General features: G+C 47.9%; 6 protein-coding genes across 6 annotated transcripts; 3 read left to right on the top strand and 3 right to left on the bottom strand.

The window, feature by feature from the left end:
• Nucleotides 1-85: 85 nt before the first annotated feature.
• H6S33_001155 (uncharacterized protein) lies at nucleotides 86-3,781 on the top strand (the record flags this gene model as incomplete). The annotated part of the gene is made up of 6 exons (XM_044832501.1): nucleotides 86-2,012; nucleotides 2,065-2,163; nucleotides 2,226-2,740; nucleotides 2,792-3,094; nucleotides 3,143-3,555; nucleotides 3,604-3,781. The coding sequence occupies 6 exons, from the start codon at nucleotides 86-88 to the stop codon at nucleotides 3,779-3,781; spliced, it is 3,435 nt and encodes a 1,144-aa protein (XP_044694122.1).
• Nucleotides 3,782-6,361: 2,580 nt separating this feature from the next.
• On the bottom strand, nucleotides 6,362-7,076 carry H6S33_001154 (uncharacterized protein; the record flags this gene model as incomplete). Its single annotated transcript, XM_044832500.1, has 6 exons — nucleotides 6,362-6,402; nucleotides 6,455-6,484; nucleotides 6,540-6,613; nucleotides 6,667-6,773; nucleotides 6,851-6,923; nucleotides 7,057-7,076. 6 exons carry the CDS (start codon nucleotides 7,074-7,076, stop codon nucleotides 6,362-6,364), a joined length of 345 nt encoding a protein of 114 aa, XP_044694121.1.
• Nucleotides 7,077-10,182: 3,106 nt separating this feature from the next.
• On the top strand, nucleotides 10,183-12,662 carry H6S33_001153 (uncharacterized protein; the record flags this gene model as incomplete). Its single annotated transcript, XM_044832499.1, has 5 exons — nucleotides 10,183-10,215; nucleotides 10,276-10,791; nucleotides 10,851-10,917; nucleotides 10,977-11,755; nucleotides 11,808-12,662. 5 exons carry the CDS (start codon nucleotides 10,183-10,185, stop codon nucleotides 12,660-12,662), a joined length of 2,250 nt encoding a protein of 749 aa, XP_044694120.1.
• Nucleotides 12,663-15,373: 2,711 nt separating this feature from the next.
• On the bottom strand, nucleotides 15,374-16,617 carry H6S33_001152 (uncharacterized protein; the record flags this gene model as incomplete). Its single annotated transcript, XM_044832498.1, has 3 exons — nucleotides 15,374-15,571; nucleotides 15,647-16,159; nucleotides 16,216-16,617. The coding sequence occupies 3 exons, from the start codon at nucleotides 16,615-16,617 to the stop codon at nucleotides 15,374-15,376; spliced, it is 1,113 nt and encodes a 370-aa protein (XP_044694119.1).
• Nucleotides 16,618-17,428: 811 nt separating this feature from the next.
• Nucleotides 17,429-18,842, top strand: H6S33_001151 (uncharacterized protein; the record flags this gene model as incomplete). The annotated part of the gene is made up of 2 exons (XM_044832497.1): nucleotides 17,429-17,684; nucleotides 17,746-18,842. 2 exons carry the CDS (start codon nucleotides 17,429-17,431, stop codon nucleotides 18,840-18,842), a joined length of 1,353 nt encoding a protein of 450 aa, XP_044694118.1.
• Nucleotides 18,843-23,177: 4,335 nt separating this feature from the next.
• On the bottom strand, nucleotides 23,178-24,656 carry H6S33_001150 (uncharacterized protein; the record flags this gene model as incomplete). The annotated part of the gene is made up of 3 exons (XM_044832496.1): nucleotides 23,178-23,620; nucleotides 23,686-24,328; nucleotides 24,405-24,656. The coding sequence occupies 3 exons, from the start codon at nucleotides 24,654-24,656 to the stop codon at nucleotides 23,178-23,180; spliced, it is 1,338 nt and encodes a 445-aa protein (XP_044694117.1).
• Nucleotides 24,657-24,800: the final 144 nt, after the last annotated feature.

Genomic DNA, 24,800 nt, shown 5'->3' with positions numbered 1-24,800 from the left:
CCCCCTCTACCCTCATCTCTGTCTCTTTATATCTATTTCCACTCCACTAACACCATCCGCCACCTCTATTAGTAGTGCCACTACCATGGCTTCGTCCCTTGCCAGACCCTCTCCATTTGACTCCTCCGCTGCTCCGACCCCTAAACGGCGAAAGTTTTCACAACCCTCGAAGTCATTCGATTCGGATGATGACAGCGGAGATGACCTCTTTTCTAACGATGTGGCTACCCTCCCTCTCAATTCCTCATTCTACAATAAGATTCCTGAATCAGACCCTATACTTGGTTCATCCCCACCACCACTCAGCACACAAGCCACACAGCTTCTTCAACCAACTCTTGATGGAAGCCCTTCAATACCTCAACCCCCTGTCGTCCAAGTCGCTGCATCCTCCCCATTTAGGAACATAGTATCTTCGCCGCCACGCGTAGCACAGGTTCGCCAGTCTCCCCTGAAAAGCTCCTCAATTATCCAGGCAGATGGCAGCGTGAAGCCATTTGATTTTTATCCCAATGGAAGGAAGACAGATCTCATGGATGAAGGGCCGCAGTATATCGGAGTCTCATCAGACGATGGTTCTGATCATGACATCAAGCCAACATTCCTCAAAGGTTCTCTTTCGAGTAAACCTGTACCGTCTGTGAGCTCTATGAGGGATCGTAGGGATAACGCGGCGGACATTGTGAGAATTGAAGAGACGCCGCCTGTACAGTCTGCGTTTAAGTCCGCAATGTCTAAGTTTGCATTCAATGGGTCTGCGCCGCAGGCGCCTTTCAAACGATTGGACTCTATAACCAAAAAGCCACCAATCACGTACTCTTCCGGGGGCGGAAGTATTGCTGGTGCGCGACCTAAACTTCAACGGCATCCGGATCGCGCAAAGCCGTTGATGGATATTTCAATTGAGGAAATTCAGAATATAGAACACAGGAAAGTGGTTCAACGAATGGCATCGATTCTCCCCGATAGGTCGATTTCTACGCTTTTGAGTGCCCTGATTGAAAAACAAGGCAACTTTGACAATGCGATAGAGTACCTGACGGGTGATGATGGGATGGTAGATCTTACTCTATCCAGCGATGAAAAACCACAGCGGGGAATGGCTCAGATTAAGACCTCAAACCGTGCCGCGAGGGTTCCCAGAATGGGAATCAAGGACAAATGGTCATCTACACAAGCGCAGCCCATCCTCTCGTCTCCTCCTGCACCGCCAGCGAAAACCAAGAGACGCCTTGTCAGGGGTTCCGGTAGGAATTCAAGAGATAAATCTTCTTCACCACCTGCGCCTACATTCACCATCAGTGACGACGATTCTGACTCGGCAGCTGAGGCTGCCGAGGATTCGGATGGTGAAAGAGAGCTTGAGAGAAAAGTGTTGAAGTACATCAATGAGTGTACCGTCAAGGAGTTATCGGATATCGCAGCTACCACTGAAGAGATTGCAGAAGTTGTGTTGTCCCAAAAACCGTTTAGATCACTTGACGAGGTTCGAGAAGTATCCAGTGATACCACTGCAAAACCTAAGGCAAAAGGAAAGGGTGCGCCAAGGGGTGCCAGAACGCGAGCAATTGGAGACAAAGTTGTCGATGTATGTTTAGAAACCTGGAGAGGATATGAGGCGGTGGATTCGCTCATTGCAAGGGTAGAAGAATTGGGAAAGCCAATCGCAGAATCCATCAAAAAATGGGGTGTCGATGTATTTGGGGGCAATAGTGATAATCCTGCAGGGGAACTGGATATGACTGACATTAAAATTGACTCAAGGGCTGAATCGCTAAAGGATTCTGCTATTGGAACACCTACAGATGCTGGAAGCTCTGATATAGTAATGATAGATGATGGGGATGAGGTTATCAGGAATAAGAGGGAACACCAGGCAGGTCAATTTTTTAAGAACCAGCCAAAACACCTCGGTGAGGGCGTTGTTTTGAAGGATTATCAGCTTGTAGGTGTCAATTGGCTGAGTCTCCTATACGAAAGGAAATTGAGCTGCATTTTAGCAGACGAGATGGGTAAGATCTTTTGACCATGGGGCTATGGCGGAGTTGCTAACACCAAGCCAAGGTCTTGGGAAGACTTGTCAAGTTATTTCATTTCTAGCACATTTGTTGGAAAAGGGTATCCAAGGCCCTCATCTCGTCGTTGTGCCTTCATCTACATTAGGTATGCCCTCATCATTGTTGTTCTAGTCAACGAAACCGAAAAATGTCTAATCGTATTTATAGAGAATTGGCTACGCGAATTTCAGAACTTTTGTCCACTATTGAGGGTAGAGCCTTACTACGGATCCCAGAAAGAACGAGCAGAGATGCGAATGGACCTGACCAGAGATCGTGGCTGGAACGTACTTGTCACAACCTATCAGCTTGCAACTGGTGACAAGCTTGACAAGAAGTTTTTGAAAGACCAAGCATTCAACGTGTGTGTCTACGATGAAGGACATCTCCTTAAAAACAGTTCTTCCAATCGTTACGATGCCCTTATGCGCCTGCCTGCCAACTTCCGGCTCCTATTGACAGGAACGCCTCTTCAGAACAATCTCCAGGAATTGGCTTCTCTGCTTGCCTTTATTCTTCCGGAGGTTTTCAATGAGAAGAGGGAGGACTTGGCTAGCATTTTCAAATACAAGGCAAAAACCACGGATGAGGATGAAAGTAATAGTGCATTGTTATCTGCGCAGAGGATTAAACGGGCGAGGGCAATGATGACGCCGTTCGTATTGCGGAGGAAGAAGGCACAGGTATGTAATTCTTACCATAACAGCCGTTACAGGAACTGACGTTCCCTTCAGGTTTTGAAACATTTACCAGCCAAGACCAACCGCGTTGAATATTGTCCTTTGAACCCTACTCAAAATAGTATCTATGTTGAACACATAACTGCCGCTAAAGAGGCCATTGAAGCCCGGGCTGCCGGAAAAAAAGGATCCAAGTCCACTTCTAATCTAATGATGCAGCTTCGGAAGGCTGCTATCCATCCTCTCCTCTTCCGCAAGATTTACACCGAGGAGAAAATAAAAAAAATGTCTCATGAAATTTTGAAAGAGGAGGTTTATCGTTCTAGCGAACAGCAGTACATTCTTGAGGATATGGAGGTCATGAATGACTTTGAACTCAATCGCTTATGTACTAATTTTCCTAAGACAATTGGAAAACACGCCTTACAGGAGCAGGAATGGATGCAAAGTGGTAAGGTGGAACAGCTGAAGGCGATGTTGATTGAATTCAAAAAGAAAGGAGATCGTGTTCTACTCTTCAGCCAGTTTACACAAATGCTAGATATCCTAGAGCTAGTGCTCACGAGTCTAGACCTGGGCTTCTTGAGGATAGATGGATCGACCCCTGTGGATGCCAGACAGGATTTGATTGATCAGTATCATGAGGAGGACGATATTATGGTCTTCTTGCTCTCGACAAAAGCTGGTGGTTTTGGGATTAATTTGGCATGTGCGAATAAAGTTGTCATCTTCGATAGTAGCTTCAATCCTCATGACGATGCACAAGCTGCTGACCGAGCTCATCGTGTTGGGCAAAAAAGAGAAGTTGAGGTCATCAGGTAAGTTGTATCCAACCTCATGTTGAACTTGAATCTGACAAACAACAGACTTGTAACAAAAAATACAATCGAAGAACAAATCCTTGCGTTAGCAAACACTAAGCTTGCACTCGATCGAGGGATATCTGAGGATGCATTGGAGGGAAAAGCAGAGGAGTTGGTAGCAAAAATGTTACTGCAGAGCACAAGTGAGAATACTAAGGACCTCGAATTTAGCGATAAATGATTTCTACAAAGTCTTTTTCTCCGCAATCCACTTTATTGTGCGGTATCAGTATAGATGGGCCTTTTCCCTATTGGCTCCTTGTTTATTTCTTTTGGCTTTCTTTACTTTGGATTTATTAGATTTATTATCACTTTTTTCCCTTTTTTTTTTCTTTCCTTTTTTTTCTTTCATTTTTTCTTTCCTTCTTTCTAGGAAGAAACGGGAATAGTAGAAGCATCCAACATAAGAAGACATTGTTGAGACGGAGCGTAAAAAAGGGTTTTTTTTCTTTTTTTTTTTTTTCTGGAGAAATAAAGTAATGTCGATCATGTTGAGGTGGCGTTTCTGAAGCTTCTAGTTTGTTTGGCTGTATTTGTATTGTATTCTACATTATATTTCATCCTTTTCTTTCTTAATGTTATGCTATACTAGCTCTACATGTTATCTAGAAGGATGGCCCCGGGACTATTGTTTTGAATGAATGGAATGAATCATGATGACCCTATATCTAATGTACGTTTACTAGCATAAAAGACGGGTTGGAAACCGGTCCCGCATAGGGAGACATTATTAACTTTAAACAACAAGATGGACGGGAGGTTCCACAATGAAAAAGCGGATCTCTAAATAGTATGCAGACCTTGAAAGACTACATAATTGAATTGCAATTTCTAGAATCATGTTCATGATTTATCACTCGAAAAACGAGAGACACGACCCGATCGAATACAGTATATAAAAGACATCGCCTTCATTTGCTTGAGAAGGATGATATATAATCTATACCTAGATATCAAAAGGTAGGGCACCTCGAGGCCACTGCCTGCCTCGAGCGGCCTATGCTTCCTAGACCGTACTACTTGGACCTCTCCAGATTAATTTAATGAAGTGATCAATCAATCTCCAGATTAATATTCAGCCTTCCGTGATGATGGACTAAAGATAATCACCCTTTCGAAATTGACTCGCTACTACTATAAGTCATTTGAATCTAGCTAGTGATATGAAGTGACAACTGGCTTTCTGTTAGTACCTTGCTACGAAAAAAGGGAGAAAAAACAGGGTGACTCACTATGAGAGCAGTACGGGATTTAGCGAGGAATACCAAAGTCATACTAGCTCCTAAAAGCAAATAGGATTAATTTCATACTCCTAGTACTTTTTTTTTTTTTTTTTTTTTTTTTGGGGGGGGGGGGGGGGGGGAGAGGAGGCTCCGTAGCAAAAACATCCTCAATTCTCGTATCAAAATTATCAGTTAACTTCGTTTTTAGCGGTGTGTTTTCACGAACGAGTGCTGTGGGGACTAGGCCACAAAGATTGCCTTCACAGGCAAACAAATTTAATCTCACTCCGTGAAGAACCTCATTTGGCTGTGAATGCACCGCCCGCAGCCTATAGGTAGTTAAATTTACTAAATACCACCGCGCCATCGTAGGCCGAACATGTCTCCGGAATTGCGGGGCGCACGAGGGGATTGTCTTCCCATCAAGTTGCAGAGAATCCCAGGTACCAAGCTCTCGACTAGATCTAGATTGGAAGATCCCTGGAATTCCAGTGTACGAAATAGATGTGTACGTATTTTCCCGGGAGTCCGCAAGTCGCAGTGTCCGCGGTCAGTAAGTCCTTCGATCTTGAGAAACTCGACGATCACCTCATACGGACAATGTCTGTGTGTGTGTGTGTGTGTGTGGAGGGAGGGAGGGGGGTAAATCCTGGGGAGGAATCTAAATTTTCAGGCTTCAGCTTAAGAGAATACAAAAGGGAGAGATGGCCCGCAGAAAGCAGAAAGGTTGTTCTGCTAAATACTATAGCTACCCTAGCTTAAAGGTCAGAGAGGTTTTGTTTTTTGTCGGTATTTTATCACTAGCCTGTTGCTATCGATATCGGCTGTGATAAAAATGTCACGTTCTCCTCACATAACTCCCCAGAGATGGAGACTAAATGGGGCCAGGCCGCCAACCAATATTGTAATGTAGGTACAAACACAAGGTTTGATGCGAGTGATAGTCTGTGCTTCATATCCATAAAGTGCTTCGTGATGCACAACAATGCACAAAAACCAAATAAGTTTTTATTAACTTAGTCGTCTAATTTTATGCGGTGAAATAAGTTGCCCCTCTGTTTTCAAGACCTGTGGCTTTTTAGATAGGTTAGGAAGACTTATACATACTTCTTAGAGATTATGGGTTTTATAGGCTGCTTTTTGATACAATCTCCCACCCCTTAAGGCCCTCTCCAGAATTACTGCAATGTTTTCCTGATCTGTTTAGAAATACGCCTGACTAGGCTTGTGTAACAATGCATGTTGTAGAATACAGGTCATTTTCCCTATTGGCTCGCTAACATCATAGCAATATGGAACATATAACATATATCATCACACTTTTACTAGCTCTGCGGTATGTTTCGAGGATAACTAGCCTGGCATCTGAGTACATATCAAATGATTTTCGGAGCAAAAGAGCCTTGAATATATAGTAAAGAGAAAGGTCCAAATATTTGATATTGAGTTTGGTGAAGTAGCATTAACTTACACACGCCCAGCTAGTACTAGTGTTCCATTTTTTCCGTGCGCCGAGTAACTAGAGTTCGGAACCAGTCCTAATAACCAGAGCCGTAATCACCGCCGCCGCCGCCGTAACCTTCAAATACGTTAGCATCATTATCCATGTAGGCACGCGTCTTAGTACTCACCGCCGCCGCCATATCCACCTTGTTGATAGCCTATGAGATGTTCGTAAGTGAATGAAGAATTGATTGAAATCAGTGACAAACTAACCACCACCACCTCCACCACCTCCGGGTGCACGACGATCAGTGGCCTTATCGACACGGATTCTACGGCCGTCAAACCTATATAGCCTTGATTAGCGAAAAGGTGACACAGGTCGAAAACGAATACCTACTCAACATCGTTCATAGCCTCCATTGCAGCGGTGGCATCAGTGTCATTTGTGAATCTGACAAATCCAAATCCACGAGACCTTCCGGTATCACGATCCTTGACGACGACCTGTAGTATGAAGAATCGTGTCAGATATATCTATTTAAGGGTGTACAGTGTAGATAAAGAGTGTCTGGGGTACATACCGCCTCTTCGACAGTACCAAACTCCTCGAATTTGGCTCTCAGAGTCCCATCATCGGTGTGCCAGGCAAGGCCTCTGGTAATGGCACATAGTTGATTAGAGGAAGTATCAGATAGGTTTGGGAATGCCAGATCATTAAGTAGATGAAGGCCATGATATAAATAATGGAGTGGTGCCAATAATGACAATGACACAATGATATACTGACCCAACAAATAGTTTTGACATAGTTGCGAGGTTATCGAATTCCGTACGGACACCGAAACAAACTGGACGCACAATTTAACACCACGGCGGAACTACTTGCAGGGCGGTTGCCCGAGAGAAGACGATGGGGAGAAAATGCATGCCTGAACGTATCCAAAAAGGGAAAAAAATCGTAAGTATTGGGTTGTTGCAAAGAAGGTCGACCTTATGGGTCAGAACAGATAGAGACTGGGGGAAGTGGGTTATGAAGTATGGGAGGGGGGAAGATGATGATTTTGAGGGCCGAGAGAGGGGGAGAAGAAGAGCAGGGAAAAGTATGGGAGGCGTGTGTGCAGCGTGTGGGGTTGAGATAAACTGGGTGTGCTGCCCAATTATGATGTGGGTAGAGCTATGGGTGTGATGCAGAACAAAGCGGGCCACACACACGTTTCACGAAAGTAGCTCCCTGATCATAACGATCTGGTTTCTTCTATAGCTAATTCCTGTATCAGCAGTCCTAGTAGTTAGAGGTTTTGGACCCTCCCAGTTATTGGCGGTTCATACCTCCACGCATGTCGCCTCGAGCATGATACCCTCTACAGATGGATATGGAATTGGCATGCACGGAGATGGATGGATGATTCAGTTTACGATTGCAGCTCAAAGTCTCTCGGACCGATCGACAATTGTTTTACCTTGAGCCTGTTGACAGCAAGGTGAACGGTCAATTCAAACAGCTATCCATGCTCCTGAAGGATGCACTCTTATGCTCTAGGTACATCTCTTGAGATCTCTCGTTATGACTTGAACTTGAAACGTGAATTGCGGCATCTTCTCAATTTACAGGTTAGCTTATTGCTTAACAAGGTATGACGACGTCATGCCGTGCCCCTCACCCCACAAGCCCAAGAACCTTCCGAATCCCACCATTCTAATGGTCCTAGACAGATCTCCTCCATCCAGCTGTACAATTCAACAACAAGAACCTAATAATGTGATCTTTAAGAATCATAAAAAGAGTATGTAGCACACACTAGATATGTAGCTTGCGGAGCTCTTTGTTGTTTACACCTATGCAAAGAGCTCTTATTACATTCATACAGCTGTGTGTGTGTACGGAGCTGACCGATGTGAACAGGGATACTTCTCTGCGGCAGACAGAAGCGACGAACTTGACTATGCAACGACTGGGCTATTTAGAAAACGAGAAAGCTCTCGGTTTCAATGCTACAGTACCGTACCTATACTACATTATCTGGTTTGCTCATCAAGATGCGGGACGATGTGGGCAGATGCTTTTGATCACTTCCGCTGCGCCTGGCTGTTATGAGTACATATCGATTCTGTTCATCTTCACGCATATGCCGGCTAGCAGAAGTCATCAGAGTCGCCGAAAGCTGGGAGTCGTTACAGAGTCCCTGAAATCGACTGGGTCTTTGATCGAGATGATTTTATTCCGCGAATCATGAGAGCATTGAGTGGAGAGTTTACGCCACCTCCAACGAATCTGTGCTCAGAAAGGTCGGACCAAGTGTACTCGGAAGACAATGCGGGTTATTGTGTGATCCACGGACATGGGACTGTTAAGGTCACCTGCCCACCCAACTTTCCTCGTTTTGTTCTAATAGCCGAAGTCGCCGCACTCTTGGCTTGGTCAATGAGCATTCAATTCATATGAGAAACGATATCCTTGAAAAAGGAAAACGGTTCTCCTCTTCCCCCTATCCACGTAAGTGTTCTGCTGATAAGGAAGTGGATAACCATATACACCTGGCTATGTGCGAATACGGTTTTGTCTATGCGCTCGACCCTCTACAAATGCCTCGCATACCTTACTCTACTCTACTCGAGGTACATCGTTCATGCACATAGGGCCCAATTAACACCAGGGAATGCCCGGTTTGGTCTAGCCCAATTCTTTGTTACTGAATTTCTTTCACAGCTCAGTGTCATTTCATAAAAGAAATGTTCGAACGAATGAAAAATGAAAGTAGTTCCACGATGGGCCACTGCAATCTCGGACATTTTCAGAAGGTCTACACTTACATTCTGTCGCTAGGGTACTCTGTTGCCAATACCGGCATTTTTCGCCGTAAACAAAGAGAAAACTAGGTAATCCACCGTTGAACAATTGGCCGTCAACGTTAGACAGACGGAAGTAATCCAACAGCGGAATTAAAGCTGTTGGACAACGCATAAGGCGTAAGTACATACGGAAGCATCGATCACCCAATTCAGGATTGGCATCGTAACCAAAGAATGAATTCGGCCAGGATTACTAAAATTCGGGTTGAAAATCGAGAGAGTTTATCCAGTCAAAGAGCTAGCCAAGTAGCACTAGCGATGAGCAATTTCTATTATATGTCGAGTGCAATTTCATGATTCACCTATTAAATGATATCCGGGTTCAAAATTTAGTAGGGCCATTGATAGGAAGACTTTCACTTGGTCTATTTACATATTTAGGACCCGCAATAGGCTCTTTTATCGTACATATTTATAACAATCGTTAAATGGATCAGGGTAGGGAACACGGACCAACTCAGTGTGCACATGGTTCTGTAGTGTATCCACCGAGCTTTCGGCTATGTAAACAAGTAAAATCATACTACATACACGTAACAATACTGAAGACTCTATAAGCGTGTTATTTTAACTTTCACAATAATTTGTTTTTCATCCTACTCTAAGTGGCTTCAACTGTATGCAGAAAACTCAAAATTGGTTAGTTGAATACCTAAACAAAGCAATTGCGCCTTCACAATTAATCGTTTGTTGATTCATACGGAATCATACCTATCCTCCGTGTGCAAGTAGTCTGAGAAATTTTCAGTGTTTTACTAGTAAGGTCTGGAGAAGTGCAAGAAGCCAGTGCATACTGCGGCATCTGACGAAATTTGACCGGACTGATGCTGAAAGTAAAATGTTTATTCGCGTATCTGGCCTATATGTGGTTATAATTAGGCTGTTGAACAGGTGTGCGTTGAGGTTTTTCTGTAAAGATCAGGCCAATACTAACAATCCTACTCGAAGGTAAGATTTCATCAGCCAACATCTCGAATACCTCACAATCAAGCTATTCCCAGGCATTCGTTGAACCAACCCCGATTGAATCTCTGTATATTGTACAGTCTGGTTATAGACGAAAATGAGCAATAAAGTACAGGAATGGCTACAGAAGGTTTGCGATTTTCATTACTTCATGGATCCAGTTTTCAACCCAGGATACTGATTGTCTAAGGGAGAGATAATTGCAGCTCGAGAAAATGTTCAACGATATAGAAAGCCGGTGGATATCTACACCATCCGCAGCGATAGCGTAGAGGATCATATGCATACAACGTTAATAGCAGCCAGAAAGCAAGAAAACCCGTCGAGAAAACATCATAAGAAAACATTATCATCGGACAGCTCTGTGATACCGTTTGCTGAGATTAGCCCTGCTCGTGAACGTGTAATGGGCGATGTAGTGAACGACAATAAGCAATCTAAACAGAGATTTCAGGATGTCCGTGAGATCTCCCCAGAAATATCTCCTAAAGTAGATGGTCGGAGGACGAAGGACTTCCAGCGGAGGCCTCGTCACAAGATGCGGAGCCCTAGTCAAATTAAGCCAATCACCGAACCAAAAAGAGAGAGAAAAAGGGCACCTGCCAAGAAGAAGGAATCCAAATCCTCTCGTCTAAAGGATAAGAAACAAGGGGACATTTTAATTGATGAGTTCTCCGCAGATAATTTCACCAAGGACAGACTCACGGTATTTAAGACTCCATGTTTATAAAATAGAGATCACCGTTAACCTACTTAGCGCGATAGCTGCGCCCAACCCATAACCTTGGTATATTCAAGAAAGGTCGGGCTTCGACTCCAGTCAAAAAAGGGTGTAGGTCAATCCAGATGGTCGATCTGATATGATAGTCCCAGATGTTGACACATGTTTAGTGCCCGACCTTGCGTTTTCTGAAATGAAATTTCTTGATGGAAGATCTTTTGATCTGCCTATCGCCCAAAAGGCGTCACCAAAACACAAAAAAGACGAGAAATCCCGGGGTCGCAAAGAGGACAATGAGCCATTCTCCTACTTCGAATCCTCAAAAAGGCGTCTTGAGGAGAGAAAATTGCGCACAATTACAATTTCTAGTGACGGCTACACCGAGCCAAGGAAAAGGCGCAGAAAGAAGGGCAAGTCTACACCTGAAAAGTCATCTACTGTAGTTCTTATGACGGAGAGCCCGATTAGGCCTTCGCCGCGGAGCGCAATGGCCGATGTCCTTCGAAGAAGGGGTATATATTCCCTACCGGCAAATATATCCTCCCGAGACTCAAATTGCGGTTCAGTTATTACAAGCGAACGAAACAGAGATGGAGAAAGTTCCGATGAAGATGTCCCTAAGAACAAAGATATAGACGGTCTATCAGAGTATTCTCGTGCTGGATTTCAGAAACATTTTCGACCAGAAATGAAAGAAGCAGTGCACCTACAGGAACGGGGGACCTCAAGTCCTACCCTAGAAACTCTGAAATATGCTAAAGAAGCCCACAATTCCAAAGGTAGGGGAAGGGACAGCAGCTACGCTTCTTCGGCCGTAGTGAAAGACAGGAAATCAGAAGCGGAAGGCGTAGACCGAGCAAGAAACCGTGCACCAGAGATGGTAATCACGAAAAGTAAATCACCCGCACCCAAAAGTAGGTGTACACTAGATCCGGCCGAGCTTCAGAAGGTAAGTCTGTTATCCGTTACAGCTAGAATAAAACAACTCACATTTTTTGAAGATTCCAGGCTCATCTTCACCTCTGGCCGCTTTGCTGCGCGTTTGTGCTGATTCGCCAGAAAGGTTAGGGGCTCGAAAAAGGCATGATAGTAACCGTGATGATAAAGTAGGGCGGAAGGGTCATCAATCCTCGAAAATACCCCAAAGACCAGTGTTTTATCCTCAGAAGAGTGTTCCAAGTCAACCATCAGTGGTTTATCAAGATCGTCCTAGTAGGCCACCAAGACCCTTGGATGTACCCCCCGCGAGGCAATTGACGAAAATGGAAGGGCTCCATCAAGAATGGAACCATTTTGAAGGGCTTATGGATAACTATGCTATTCCACCTCATACTCTATGTGCAAAGGCTGATAGGCACCCTTTGAATGAAATCCAGCAGAATGAAGAATCCGGAAATTTTAATACCTGTGGTCAGGCTATGGCTAAAAATTATTCAAACGAAAAATATCTCGATGATTACGCTGACGATTATCCCGAGAGCCCGTTGTCGGAAGCGATAGAGGATCAGTGCTTATCGGACCTCGCTCTCTATGAATATACCAAGGATAGAGACGGGCGAAAAGAGTTTGTGGAGGATCCATTTATGGATTCTTCATCTGACTATGCACCAGAAGGCTGGGTAATTGATGATCCTGATATATGTCGCTTGAATGGGTCGAGCGAGGAAAGGCAAATCCACGAATTGGAACATCCATATACGGCTAAAACAGTACTAAGACGGGGTCGGAGTCCCACCATGAATGAAGGGCAATGCTATATGGAGGACAGTAGGCACAGCAATGGTGGTTATGTTGAACAGGTGCCAGAAGATCCTGGACCCAAAAGGGAGAACTTCTGGAGAAAACACACGCTTTGACCATGGATGGATTTTTGACACTTTTGTTACCAATTGAAAGAGACTAGAGAATAAGCTTTCTTGTTTATATTACAGGGATGATATGAAAGACATGCTTGGGGGCGCAGATATTCCCTGCATAAATCTGTACTAGTCCCTTTTGATACATATGTTAGATGACAAAGCCGAGTGATTATCTGTGAACCACCATCACCTGACGCCAAGATATAGTGTGTATTAGAGCAACACACCCTTATCCACGCCGGGCATCCTCCTCTTCTTTTTAATCCGCTCCCCACAATATTTGTACTTGGGTATAAGAGTATAAAAACCGAAAACGGGAGTCAGAGAACTATCTTTGCACGACTCCACACAAACTTTGCCTGACTGGTCCTAGCTTTCCCGATACCTGATCTACTGTCTACCATAAAGCAACACTTCCCCCCCCCCCCCCCCCTAGTGAGCCCGCGTTACACGAGAAGGCGCTCTCAACGCAGATACATCGAGGTGGATGTGACGTGACCTGTCATATAGACTATGATCTCTTGGTACATATCGGCGCCAGACTAGGCTAACCTGTTACAATGTGTAACATTCCCACGGTGGCCCAACACCCCCCCCCCCCAAATCCAAAAAAGGTTAAACGGCGGTGGTAGTCTTGGCCTTCCGCTGGAGGGGACTGTTGGGTGAGATGTGGGATGGGATGGGATAGAGGGAGTCATGGATTATCACTCGGTGGTCGGGTGCGTGCGGAGAGTTGGTGTTTTATAGGCCGGCTGGTCGGGGAGAGGGTGTCGTGGGTGGCGGGCCGCCGGGTTAGATACATGTAGGCCCGGCTGTTGAATGTGAGAGGCTCTCCACTGATTGCACCTCAATATCCCCATGCATCGATCCCCGGCAACCCTTCCCCAACGTTACCACTAGCTCCACCGGCCGGCTTCAACATGGATACATGTATATATACATGAAGTACAAGTGGAAGACACGTGCCACACACCAGAACCCAAGCCAAATCCCTACCCGCCTATAAGGTCGTGATGTAGCTGGGCTAGCTGCTGTTATGGGCTGGATGAGTGCCCAATGCATCCACATTCACGCAGCTGCCTACATGTACGCATCTGTTCTGCACCCCAAACGGTACTTGCTACGTAGTATTTTATAAATACTGATTCGACCCATCGTAGCTACCTGCCACCACCCACGACGAGAAAGAGGGCGTTGTTGCTGTCAAGAACACGGGAACGTGTGGTCCAATGGATCGAGGAGGAGCAGCGGGGGCGGCGGCGGCGTGTTCTGGCCGGTTTGAACCCGGCCGGTAAAAGCTGGCGAGTGATTGCCTGTGACTAGTGACCCTGTGGGGCTGGGTTTAGGTTGGGTCTTTGGGCACTTGTACCGCCCCCCCCGCCCCCCCCCACAGGGCGCGAAGAAACAAGCTGCATGTAGTTAGTGGTCTACATAATACTAAGCCCACAGCATCATGACGGATATAACACCGTGCCGGCGGCCCTACGGCAGGCCAAGCCCCAACCAGCATGATGCCTTGTGATAGCTAGTATGAACAAATGACTAGAGAAGAAGCCCAGACGGACACTTGACCCAGTCAGCAGCTTTTGGGGGGGTGGTGGATCGACGATTAGCCGATCCCGGCTCTTGAGAGCTCGCTGTTCTTGGGAATGTAGGTATATGTAGTACTTGGGGCGGTACTCAAGGGTTGATACGGTAGGTAGGTGATATAGAACACCTTAGCCTAGCATGAAGGAGACAGCATAACGGAGACAACACGGCGCAGAAAAACAGTACTCTGCGTACTGGGGCTACAAAGCCTTTAGCTCTGGCCGATCTCCTGCCAGAAGGAATGATGGAAAAGGCACGTGATACGAGGTGATTAGTAGGGTTATATAAGAAGCGTTTTGATAAAGGTGATTAATCACCTAGTGTTGCAATATTAGCCCCCCAAAGGTGTTTTGGGGCTTTATAGGTTAATTCTGTGGGCTGCGAGCGAGCGGGGTAGTGTTGTATATATAGTGGGTTATGGTATGGTAATTACAAAGGGGAGGTCCGGGGTTTATAGATGTAGATAGGTAAGGGATTGTAATTGGATATGTGTTTACCTCCGGCTCGGTATCTCACGAGATGATGGGGATAAAATGCACTAGCTACATGTAGCTGTATAATCGGACCAGCTGTCTACTACAGCCAGGAGTTATCAAGCCCTACCCTCTACCTACCTACCTGCCCAGAGCTACCGGCAAATGAAGCTGGACCCCATGGTAGTGTCTTAGAGCTAGAGGTTGGTTCTCAACAGCTTACATAGGGGGGGAGGGGTTCATGAGCGTCTTTATATAGCTAGCTCTCCATAGCTAGGTGGAGATGGTGGTGATATTGCAGCTAGCTACTGTACGTGCGTTTTAAGTATCACACGCCATCACTCGCCGCGATTTTAATACAAGCATGGTCTGTGATGCGGTACTGTGCTGTAGAAAGGGGAGAAAGAAAATGAAAGGTATCATAGCTATATATATGAAAAGAAAAGGAAAAGAGAAACCGACAGCTAAACATATAAAAAAAAAGGAAAAGGAAAGAAACCTATATGGGCGATATATAAGCCCCACAACCCACAAGCCCACCGCAAGAAACAGGAAGAGGAAAAGCCCATGAGCATCCATCCTACCTGCAATATATAAACCCCAGGCCACAATCAATATGCAATACCAAGTGAAAAATAAAACGCACTACCGCCTCCCCGGCGGCCCCCCACTCGGCGCAATGCCCAACACCGACGAAATCGCCAACATGCTCCTCGTATGCTCCTCGCGCGCGCGCTCCAGCTCCTCCTCCTTCATCTGCGTCCACTGCACCATCGTCGCCATCTCCCTGCTGAGCCGGCGCGTGTCGTCGCGGTCGCGCGAGGTGCTCCAGATCTCGTACATCTGCAGCTACGTCAGTACAGGTGCTTCAAGGGCTCACTTTCAATGGCTCGCTACGCTCGCCTCGCCTCGCCTTACCCAGTTCCACATGTCCAGCTCGCGCGCAATGCGCTCCTTCTCGTCGCCAACGGCGTGCAGCGCGGCCGTGAAGCGCGCCAGGAACGAGGGCCAGTCGTGGGGCGGGAGCTGCAGCAGCAGGTCGTCGGTTTCGGGGGCTGCTGCTGCTGCTGGTGGTGGCTCTTTTTCTTTTTCTTTTTCTGCTAGGGGTTCTGCTGGTGGTGATTTTGGGGGTAGGGTTTGGTTTTGTGGTGGTGGCGGGGTTTGTGAATGCTGTCGCTGGGGCTCGGGACGGGGGGGACTGGGGGTGGGAGTGGTGCTGTCGCGGAGGGGGGGAGGTTGCGGTTGCGCGGAGGGGGGTGTTGCGGGGGGGTCGTGGGGTGGGGATGTGGTGGTGGTGGTGGTGGTGGTGCGGGGGGGCTTTGGTCGCGGGGTGGGGGAGGCGGGTTCGTGGTCTAGGTCGTGGTCGTGGTCGTGGTCGTGGTCGTGGTCGTGGTGGTTATCGTACGGTGGGCTCTGATCCTTCTGGACGGGCTGTAGTCTCGTCCCTGCCCCCGCTCCCGCTCCCGCTCTCCAGGCGAGCCCTGCACCCTCTCCACATCCCTCGGCGGGCTGCCACTCGGCGTACCCCCGTCTCTCTCCTCCCTATAACTCCCCCCACTCCCCCTCCCCTCCTCCCCATAGCTGCCCCTGCTGCCCCTACTCTCCTCTCTATAGCTACCCCCAGCACTCCCCCTCTCGCTGCGATAGCTGCCCCTGCTCCGCACGCGCCTCTCGGCGCCCGGCGACACGGGCGGCGTGTACGAGACGGGGCTGTGCACAATCGTCGTCTGCTCGTCCAGGCCGTCGCGGTCGTCGGGCAGGAAGTCGCGCGAGCGCTTCTTTGTGGTGGTGGTGGTGGTGGTCATGCTCGGTGCGGGCGTGGGCGGGCTGCGCGGGCGGTAGGTGCGGATGGGTTGGAGCGTGAGGTGCGTGATGTGATGCAGGGGCATCGTGGGGTGGGAGGGATGAGGTGGGGTGGGTTAGATAAGCTTTGGGTGTGACGGAGAGGCACAGAGGCACGGGTGGGGTGCATGTATCTGGACACAGATGGACACAGATGGACGCCGAGAGACACTGTGCAGAGTGACGGAGAGTGACAGTGGCGGACATGGCTACGGGCGGGCGGGGTGGGCGACGTCGTTCTGCGTAGTGGCAGAGAGCGCGCGGTTAGCCAGCTGTGAGTGGACAAGTGCTCGCCCGTTCTCTCTTGCACCCTCGCGAGAGTCGATCCATAGCACAGGCAATCATTGGCCCGTCCACAGACGTCCACAGACCGGCCCGGCTCGCTTCCTTTCTATCTTTCTGACCGCTGCACCTGCTCGGCTTGACCTGACCTGACTCGGCTGACTTGACCTGGCTCGGCTGACTCAACGCATCACAGCAGCGATCCTCATCTGAGATCACATCACTGTGCAGCCCTGATTCTGCTGCTTCACCTCTACACGAAAGTCCTCACAGCTCTAGAAGGTATCATCATCAATCACTAGACGAAAGCAAACACTCACCTTTCCTGAATCACACACACACACACACTCTCTCTCTCTCTCTCTTCTCTCTTACTCTCTTACTTGCACACTCACAGTACCCATCTACAGAGAGAGCTCCAGTATCGATAACATACAATATCTGCCCCACCTCACCTCTCATCTCACCTCTCACCTCTCACCACCAACCACCACCACCACCACAGCTCCCAACTCCCCCACAAATCTGCACAAACACAAGCACCACCCGCCATATGCCCCCCTGACCACACCCACCATGCAATGCGGCATCTGCACCACCGAAAAGCGCCACCTCACCTGCACCTCCTGCTCGCAGGAGCGCGCCTGGGAGCTGCGCTACGAGACGCTCCTCCGCATCACCGAGCGCGACGCCCTCGCCGAGCGGGTCCACGACTACCTCGAGAGCAGCCGCGGCTCCGTCGACGCCCTCGCCGCCCAGGCCGCCGAGGCCCGCGAGCGCATCAGCAAGATCCGCGAGGAGACGCGCCGCCTCAAGGAGCTCAACGCTGCTGGTACTCTACCTGTGATTGAGTTGGAAGGAAGGAAAGAAAGCTAATAGTGTGTGTGGAACAGATACAATCAAGCTGAACGAGCTTCGAGCCAGCACCGCCGCCCGCCACGACACCCTCACGGATGCCCGCGCGGCGCTGTTCCGCCTCCCGCAGGCGTCGCAGGCCCTGACCCGCGACACAAAGCGCCTGACCACCAAGCACAAGACGCTGCACACCCGCACCGCCGAGGCCCGCACCTTCCTCTGCCGCGAAGCCGCAGCCCTCTACAACCTACGGCAGAAGCGCAAAAAGGCCCCGCCACCCCCCACCACCACCACCACCACCACCAGCACCACCAGCACACAACCACAACCACCACCCCCGCCGCCGCCGCCGCAGCCAACATATCACATCGGCGGCGTACCCATCCCCAACCTCCTCACGGACCTCAACACCCACGCCCCCGCACAGATCACCACGGCCCTAACACACCTCTCGCACCTCCTCGTCCTCACCTCCCACTACCTGGGCCTCAAGCTCCCGCACGAGATCCTCCTCCCGACCCGCGACACGCCCACAACCTCCATCCGCGGCGTCCTCAACAACCGCCACCTCGCCACGCGGCCGCTGCACCTCGCCGTGCCGCTCGCGGCCCTCGCGCGCGAGAACAACGCCGGCTACACAAAGTTCATTGAGGGCCTCGGCATGCTGGCCGTGGACGTGGCGTGGCTGTGCTACTCGCAGGGCCTCGACGACGTCAACAGCGTCGAGGAGGCGTGCGCGCCGGGGGCGGCCATGTGGCGGCTGCTGGTGGCGAAGGAGGTGGTGCCGGGGTTTGGGCGGTGCAGCCATGCGACGGCCGCGGGGAATCTGGCGACGGCCGGGGGCGCGATGGGGATGAAGGGGTTTAGGGTGGGGTTGGCGGCGGTGGTGGAGAGGGTGAGGTTTACGGTGATGGGGGAGGCGATTGGCGCGGAGTGGGATCTGGTGGAGGAGGTGGAGAGGGGGGTGGAGGGGAGTGGGGAGGTTGTTGTTGCGCCGGTGAGGGGGGAGGAGGGAGGGGGGGAAGGGGGTGGTGGTGGTGGTGGGTTTAGTGGGTGGAGTCAGTTGCAGGCGGCGAGTGTGGGGATTAGTGGGTGGACGAGGATTAGGAGTAAGGCGGAGAAGGAGGGGAAGTAGTTGGAGGGGGGAGAGGGTGTATGGTAGTTTGGTTTTTTTGTTTTGTGTTTGGTTTTTATTAGTTGGTCTGTCTTCTGGTTTTTTCTTTCGTCTTTTTTCTTGCTTCCTTTCTCTTGCTTCTTTTCGCTCTTCTTTTCTTCCTTGTATGGGCTGGTCTTTTGTAGCTTTTTTTTTTTCTTTCTTCCCCTTCCTATTCTGTTCTGGTCCTCTCCTCCTCCTCATTGGATCCCGCGTATATAAAAGCAAAAGGGGGGGCACTCGCAGCCAGCGGCGTTTATTGTAGTGGTTAGTTAGTTAGTGTGTGCATAAGGCATAAGGCATAAGGCATAAGCATAAGCATAAGCATAACGGCATGGTATGGTATGGTATGGTATGGTATGGTATGGTAGCATCATATAGGGTAGTGTGGTAAAGAATATAGTGCGTTGCATATAGTCTGTGACGGTGGTGGTGGTGCTTTGCTTTTGTTGTACTGTTGTGCTGTGTGCTGTGTGCTGTGTGTGAGAGGGAGTGTGGAAGTGGGTGGTGGTGGTCTACTCCTGTTATGGTTATATCTACCGTTGTACCTACAGTTGCAGTGATGGGGGCAGTCATGGTGTGTCACTCGTGCGGGTTATCACCTTGGCGTGGTGGTCGTTGTTGTGATGGTGGGAGAGTTGGCTATACATAAAGTACATACATGTATGTAGCTATAAGGCTGTCCCTTGGGCGAGTATAGATACATGTACATGTATCTCTAATTGAAAACTCTCTACGGACTACAGTCGACTCTCGTTGTAGTGATACTGCAATATAGTGATACTCTTATTATAAGGATAGCAAGCAGTGGCCGCGAAATGCTGTTTTTGCCTGTCTCTCCTGACTTTTACTTTAAGGATACAGATTTTTGGTACTCCTGGCCGTATCCTTGTATCGAGAGCCGGCTGCACATACATACGTACATACAGCTGGCCATGGTGTTTTATTAACCCCCCCCCCCCCCCGGGAGAGCTCCTGGACTGTAACGATAGATACATGTAGTATACCAGCACAAACACCCCAGAAGCTATACACAGGGCCAGTCATACATCCACCATATGCACCCAAGGACTTTACTACTCCTTCTCTCTGATCGTGAAAATGAGAAACTGGGGGAGCTTGAGGGCAATTAGTACCCTTCTAGATTTTTTCCTCGTCGTTTTATGCCTGCGTGCTTTTTTCTTGTGCATGTCCCTTGCGTATATACATTCACGGTAAACTTCTCCGTCCCGTATAGTTGTATGTACATTTATGTAGTTGGCAAACCAGTGCACTGTTCATGTGCGCTAGCAGCTGGCTCGCCTCTGCTGGATGGGGGCCTGGTGATGCAGAAGTAAGTTGTCATGTAGTGTGTCCCGCTGGATAAAGAAGAGGCCGTGTTGTAGCCGCTCTTCTGGAATTGGGGGGGTTGTGTATCTATACAGCATTGAAGAAGAAACGGCCGAAACGGTGTAATGCGTAGAGCGGGACCCTGGGACGAGGGAGAGGTTAGGAACGAGAGCAGGAAGAAGTACTTCAGGAATGGGTAGGGGGGGAGGGACATCTAAAACAAGGAGCTACATGTATGTAAGAGGGGAAGTTAACATTTATAAACTAAAGGCTCGAGAAATTGAAAGATTCCCAAAAAAGTATCAAAAAAAAAAATAAAAAAGAACAAAAACCGAAGCCAAAAGCCTCTCGAGATGCCCAAAATGCCCCAAAATGTCCCCCAAAAGCCCAAACACCGAAGGAAAAGACATGCCAAAAGCTTCAAAAAATTGCTAAAAACTGCAGCCCAAAAGTCCAGAAGCCTAACCCAACCAAAGCAGAATCATAAAGAAGCCAAAGTACCACAAATAAAGAAAGCCAAACCCATTAATTTCTTCCCTCAGCTCCTCGGCCAACGCCCAGAAACAGACAGGGGGGGAGGAAAACACACCAAGGAGAGGGAACACACCTGGACGAGTTTAAGCAGGAGGGCTAATACCAGAGGCATTAACCCCTCTCCCCAAAACCGTCCAGATGTGTAACGTCTTCCCAGTGTATCTTCCCCCGCCTGTGTTGTGAAGATGGCGATGTGTGTGTGTGTGTTGATGGATGAAGAAGAGGAAGGTAGGAGAAGGTGGGAAGTTGGGTGGTTATAGCCCTCCTGGTGCCGAGACGTGTTAATGAGTGAGGACTTGGTGTAAGGCCTACTCTGGGCTTATGCTAAGGTTGGCTACATGTAACCTGCGTGCCGCACACTGTTTCAACCCTAAACCTATGTTTCGAAGACACCCTTCCCCGGAATATCTACCACATTTCTACTGGTAGGAGAACATCCATTCTTATCCATCCTGAACTGGCTGTCCTAATTCTATAGATACACTCTTCATGAAGGTACTAGTCCAGGGAATCGTAGAGGTAACCCCCGCTCATGAGATGGCCGACCTTTTTGGTACGCACGTAGTACATTTATTGTAGCATTGCGTGAAAGCTCATTACATATTATTACATTGTGAGAAGTGACTTCAGACTCTAGCTATACTTTTGTGTGCCGTGGCATCCATCAACGGATAATTCTATGGCTTGTCCTTGGCCGCCCGGGTTCTATAGTCGCTAATTGAGGAGTGAGTGACAATGATTGGGACGAGCATCCTTCCACGGAAACATATCGACCTAAGGCATGACTTGAATTGATGGACACTCGGGTTCTTAGTGGCCACCAGAAACGATTCAAAAACCCGTACAAGCAATACATGTACGTTCAATGCCATGTGCGCTCCGATCAAGCCCGTTGAATAGACTATAGCGACCATTGCCAAAACTTGACTCATTGAATGAATGCCCGCTTCTGATAGTTACAAACCAGCAAGGAAAGAAGTGGCTTCGAGTCAAACCAAAGGTTTGAGGGTAAATTGTGAATAAAAACGAAGCTGCCAGTCGAATTATTCGTGGTAAATACTTACAGAAGATCTTCAAACATTTTTGGGGGGTCATGTGCCGACGCCTTTCACTTTGCACAGACACCCAAATTTGTGTGCGAGTGATTTATGGTGATTTAATTTCAATAGTCGAAGACACACACAATTTAGCAGGGTTGAAATAACCAACCTCACTAAAAACACCTCTTGTGCTCCTACAATACCCTATGTTTTCAGCAATGGGATGGAAGTAAAGTACTACCTGTACATCATCTTGGTACTGGGTTAGGCTCGGCTCAACTCTGTGCTCGATTGTTAGATACATACCGCCACATGAGGTTTAGGATCATGCGCCAAGCTACCATGCGGAGACTCGGGATCCCCGGACTACATCAGGTGTATAGGAACATATTGGGTATTGTTCATAAGGTTTCTTGGGTACATATGCTTTGTTCCTCCTGTCGGGTTCGAAAACCGACAATCTCCCAGGAAATTCTCAGCTCGAACTCCTACCCGAATACATAAGTGACTGGATAGCGACCCACTCACAGATACAAATAAGTACACCTTCGTCTTGAATGGTCGAATATCATGGTCACGTACGGCATATTTTCTCCGAGTGATATTCTATGACTATTATTATGGTGCGGGGACCTGACTATACAGGATTCGCCGGTGGCTTTTAGTCAGTCTAAAAGTTGTAGCAATAGTATTTGCTTTCCCAGTGAGTTTTTTATCAAGTGTAGGTGTTGCGGCTGAAGAAGATGAAGAAGACACTGTCTTCTTTTTTCTTCGATTACTGTCGAGGCCACAGATCGATGTGATCTGAGCAGATTCTTCTATTAAACCAGTCTGATATATCTTATTCAAGCTCTTGCTGCAAGTCTTGATCATTCCACTGTCTTTGTTTTCGTCTCCCCGTCAATTATTGTTTGCTCTAAGAACTACTTAACGTTCTACATTTCTTCACAGTACACAATCCTTGCGGAACGAATAGAAGAATACTTTAGATAATGTCATTTGTTCTCATCTAAAAGCTATCCCTCAACTGATTTGTATACTATCCTCACATGCCCAAGAAAAACAAGTAAACTCCTCCAAACAAGTAAAGAAAACGATATGCTAAGTAGGGCCCTGCTCGCTGCAATTTACAGTATTGTACAAATACCCCCTTCGGGGTACCCATAGTTTCCAGAACTGAAGCAAGTGCTTATGCGGTAAAGTGATAATAAAAGTAAAGTAGGTAATATTTGCCCATCGGGGTAGTAAAGGGGGAGGGCATAGGTATATTGCACACACCACACACCAATGAGATAAAATAAAATTGAAGAAAAAAAAGAAAAAAACTTTATATATAGGGAATACATTCTTTGTAAACAAAGTATCCAAAACAAATACAACAAGATCTTATTTTTCGGATAAAATCACATCATGTTTATGATGGAACAGCGAAGACTGAGACGCTCTTCTCGCAGCCCTTGACGAAGTCACTACTCAGTGCATCGGCAAATGAAGTATCCTCATCGAGAACCTTGATGGTAACACTCGTACCCGAAAAAACAACAGCAGCCTGGATAGACTTTGAGTAAGGCCTGGCAAAGAAGTCGGGAGCACCACCGCCTCCGTACTTGCCAATGGCACCCTGCTTGGAGTGGTAATGGGTCTTGAGGAAGTCGTCGGCATCAACAAGGGTCTCGAAGAGATCGATCTCACCACATCCAGTGTCCCAGCAAGAGCATTTTCCGTATTGAACGTTGCGAGGGATTTTAGCGTTGAGTGCCCAGATAGCGGGAATGTTGCGGTTGAACTCGGGACAGTTCTTGTCTTCGGGCATTTGGAACTCGAAGAGGAAGACCTTGTTATCGCCTCCAAATCCGTCTACAAGTGAAGAAGCGTTAGTACACACTGATATCATTCTTGTAATTCAAGACTAGAGCACTCACGGTAGGCTGGGATTCCAGGGCGGTGGACCCCACAGTCATTTCCTTCGCATGGACGGTCGGTCATAATAATGAACTCGTTATTGGAAGGAATCAGAATATCTTCCAAAACAGTGGGCTTTGCAGAACCGCCATTGGCGGTCCCGTTGGCGTAAGAGATTGAGTTTCCGAAGCAATTGTCGAATGTTCCAGATCCTTGCCCACCCATGTGGTTCAAAAATACAAGGCCATCAGCTTTACCTGCCTCGGCGTCGAAGAATGAGATTCGGTTCCAGTCCCCGGTGACAGCACTCGCGCTACTTGCAGCGGGGGCGGCAGCAGATGTCTTAGAAGATACAATATCTGCATTGTCTTTGTCCTTGCTTGAAACAGTATCAACATTCACACCCGAAGCTACAGCTCCAGTACCTCCGTAGCCTCCATTGCTTCCTTGATCTCCAGAACCTGGAGCTGGAGTGGCATCTGGAGCAGGAACAGTGATTGTGATGGTAGTAGTTGAGGTGACTGTGAGAACATTATCGTTACGCTTGCGTAGGTGGCCATGGGCATGACGGCGGACGTGATCCTCATGACGCTTGGCCTTTGTGTTGGGGGTGTAGGCAGCGAACTTCTTGAGGATGATAGGCCCACGGAAATGGAGAGAGAGCTAAATTTAAGAATAAGTTTAGAGATTTATTCTTTGTAGTTATGGGCAAGGATTAGGGCGTTATATAAAAACATACCTCCTCGTTCAAAGGAGCTAGTCCACCAGAGAAGTCCTTAGGCGTGAAAGAGCAAGTGCAAGAATCCATATCATAGCTGGAAACATCTTGATAGGTACCGGAGTCAGCGATGTTTGAGTAGGTGATGGCGGTCGTTTCCTGGCAATAAGGAATATAGTTGATAGGTTGATGCTGGCAAGTGGTTGCATATGCCAATTGGGTGAGAGCAGCGAAGGCAGCGAGACCGCTCAGAAAGGTATTGGAGCTAGGCATTGTTGAGATTGATTTGCAGATTTTTTTATTTTTATTTTTTGAGGAGAAATTTATATCCTTAAATATCACTGAAGAGAGTGTGGAGAAGTGAAGATGTTAAGGAAAGTAATACCACCACCACGCAATTAAGGAAAGACTGAGGAA

The sequence above is a fragment of the Morchella sextelata genome, assembly GCF_020137385.1.
Source record: "Morchella sextelata strain SCLS chromosome Unknown scls_10, whole genome shotgun sequence".
NCBI lineage: Eukaryota > Fungi > Ascomycota > Pezizomycetes > Pezizales > Morchellaceae > Morchella > Morchella sextelata.
This window is presented reverse-complemented; position numbering and strand designations above follow the sequence as displayed.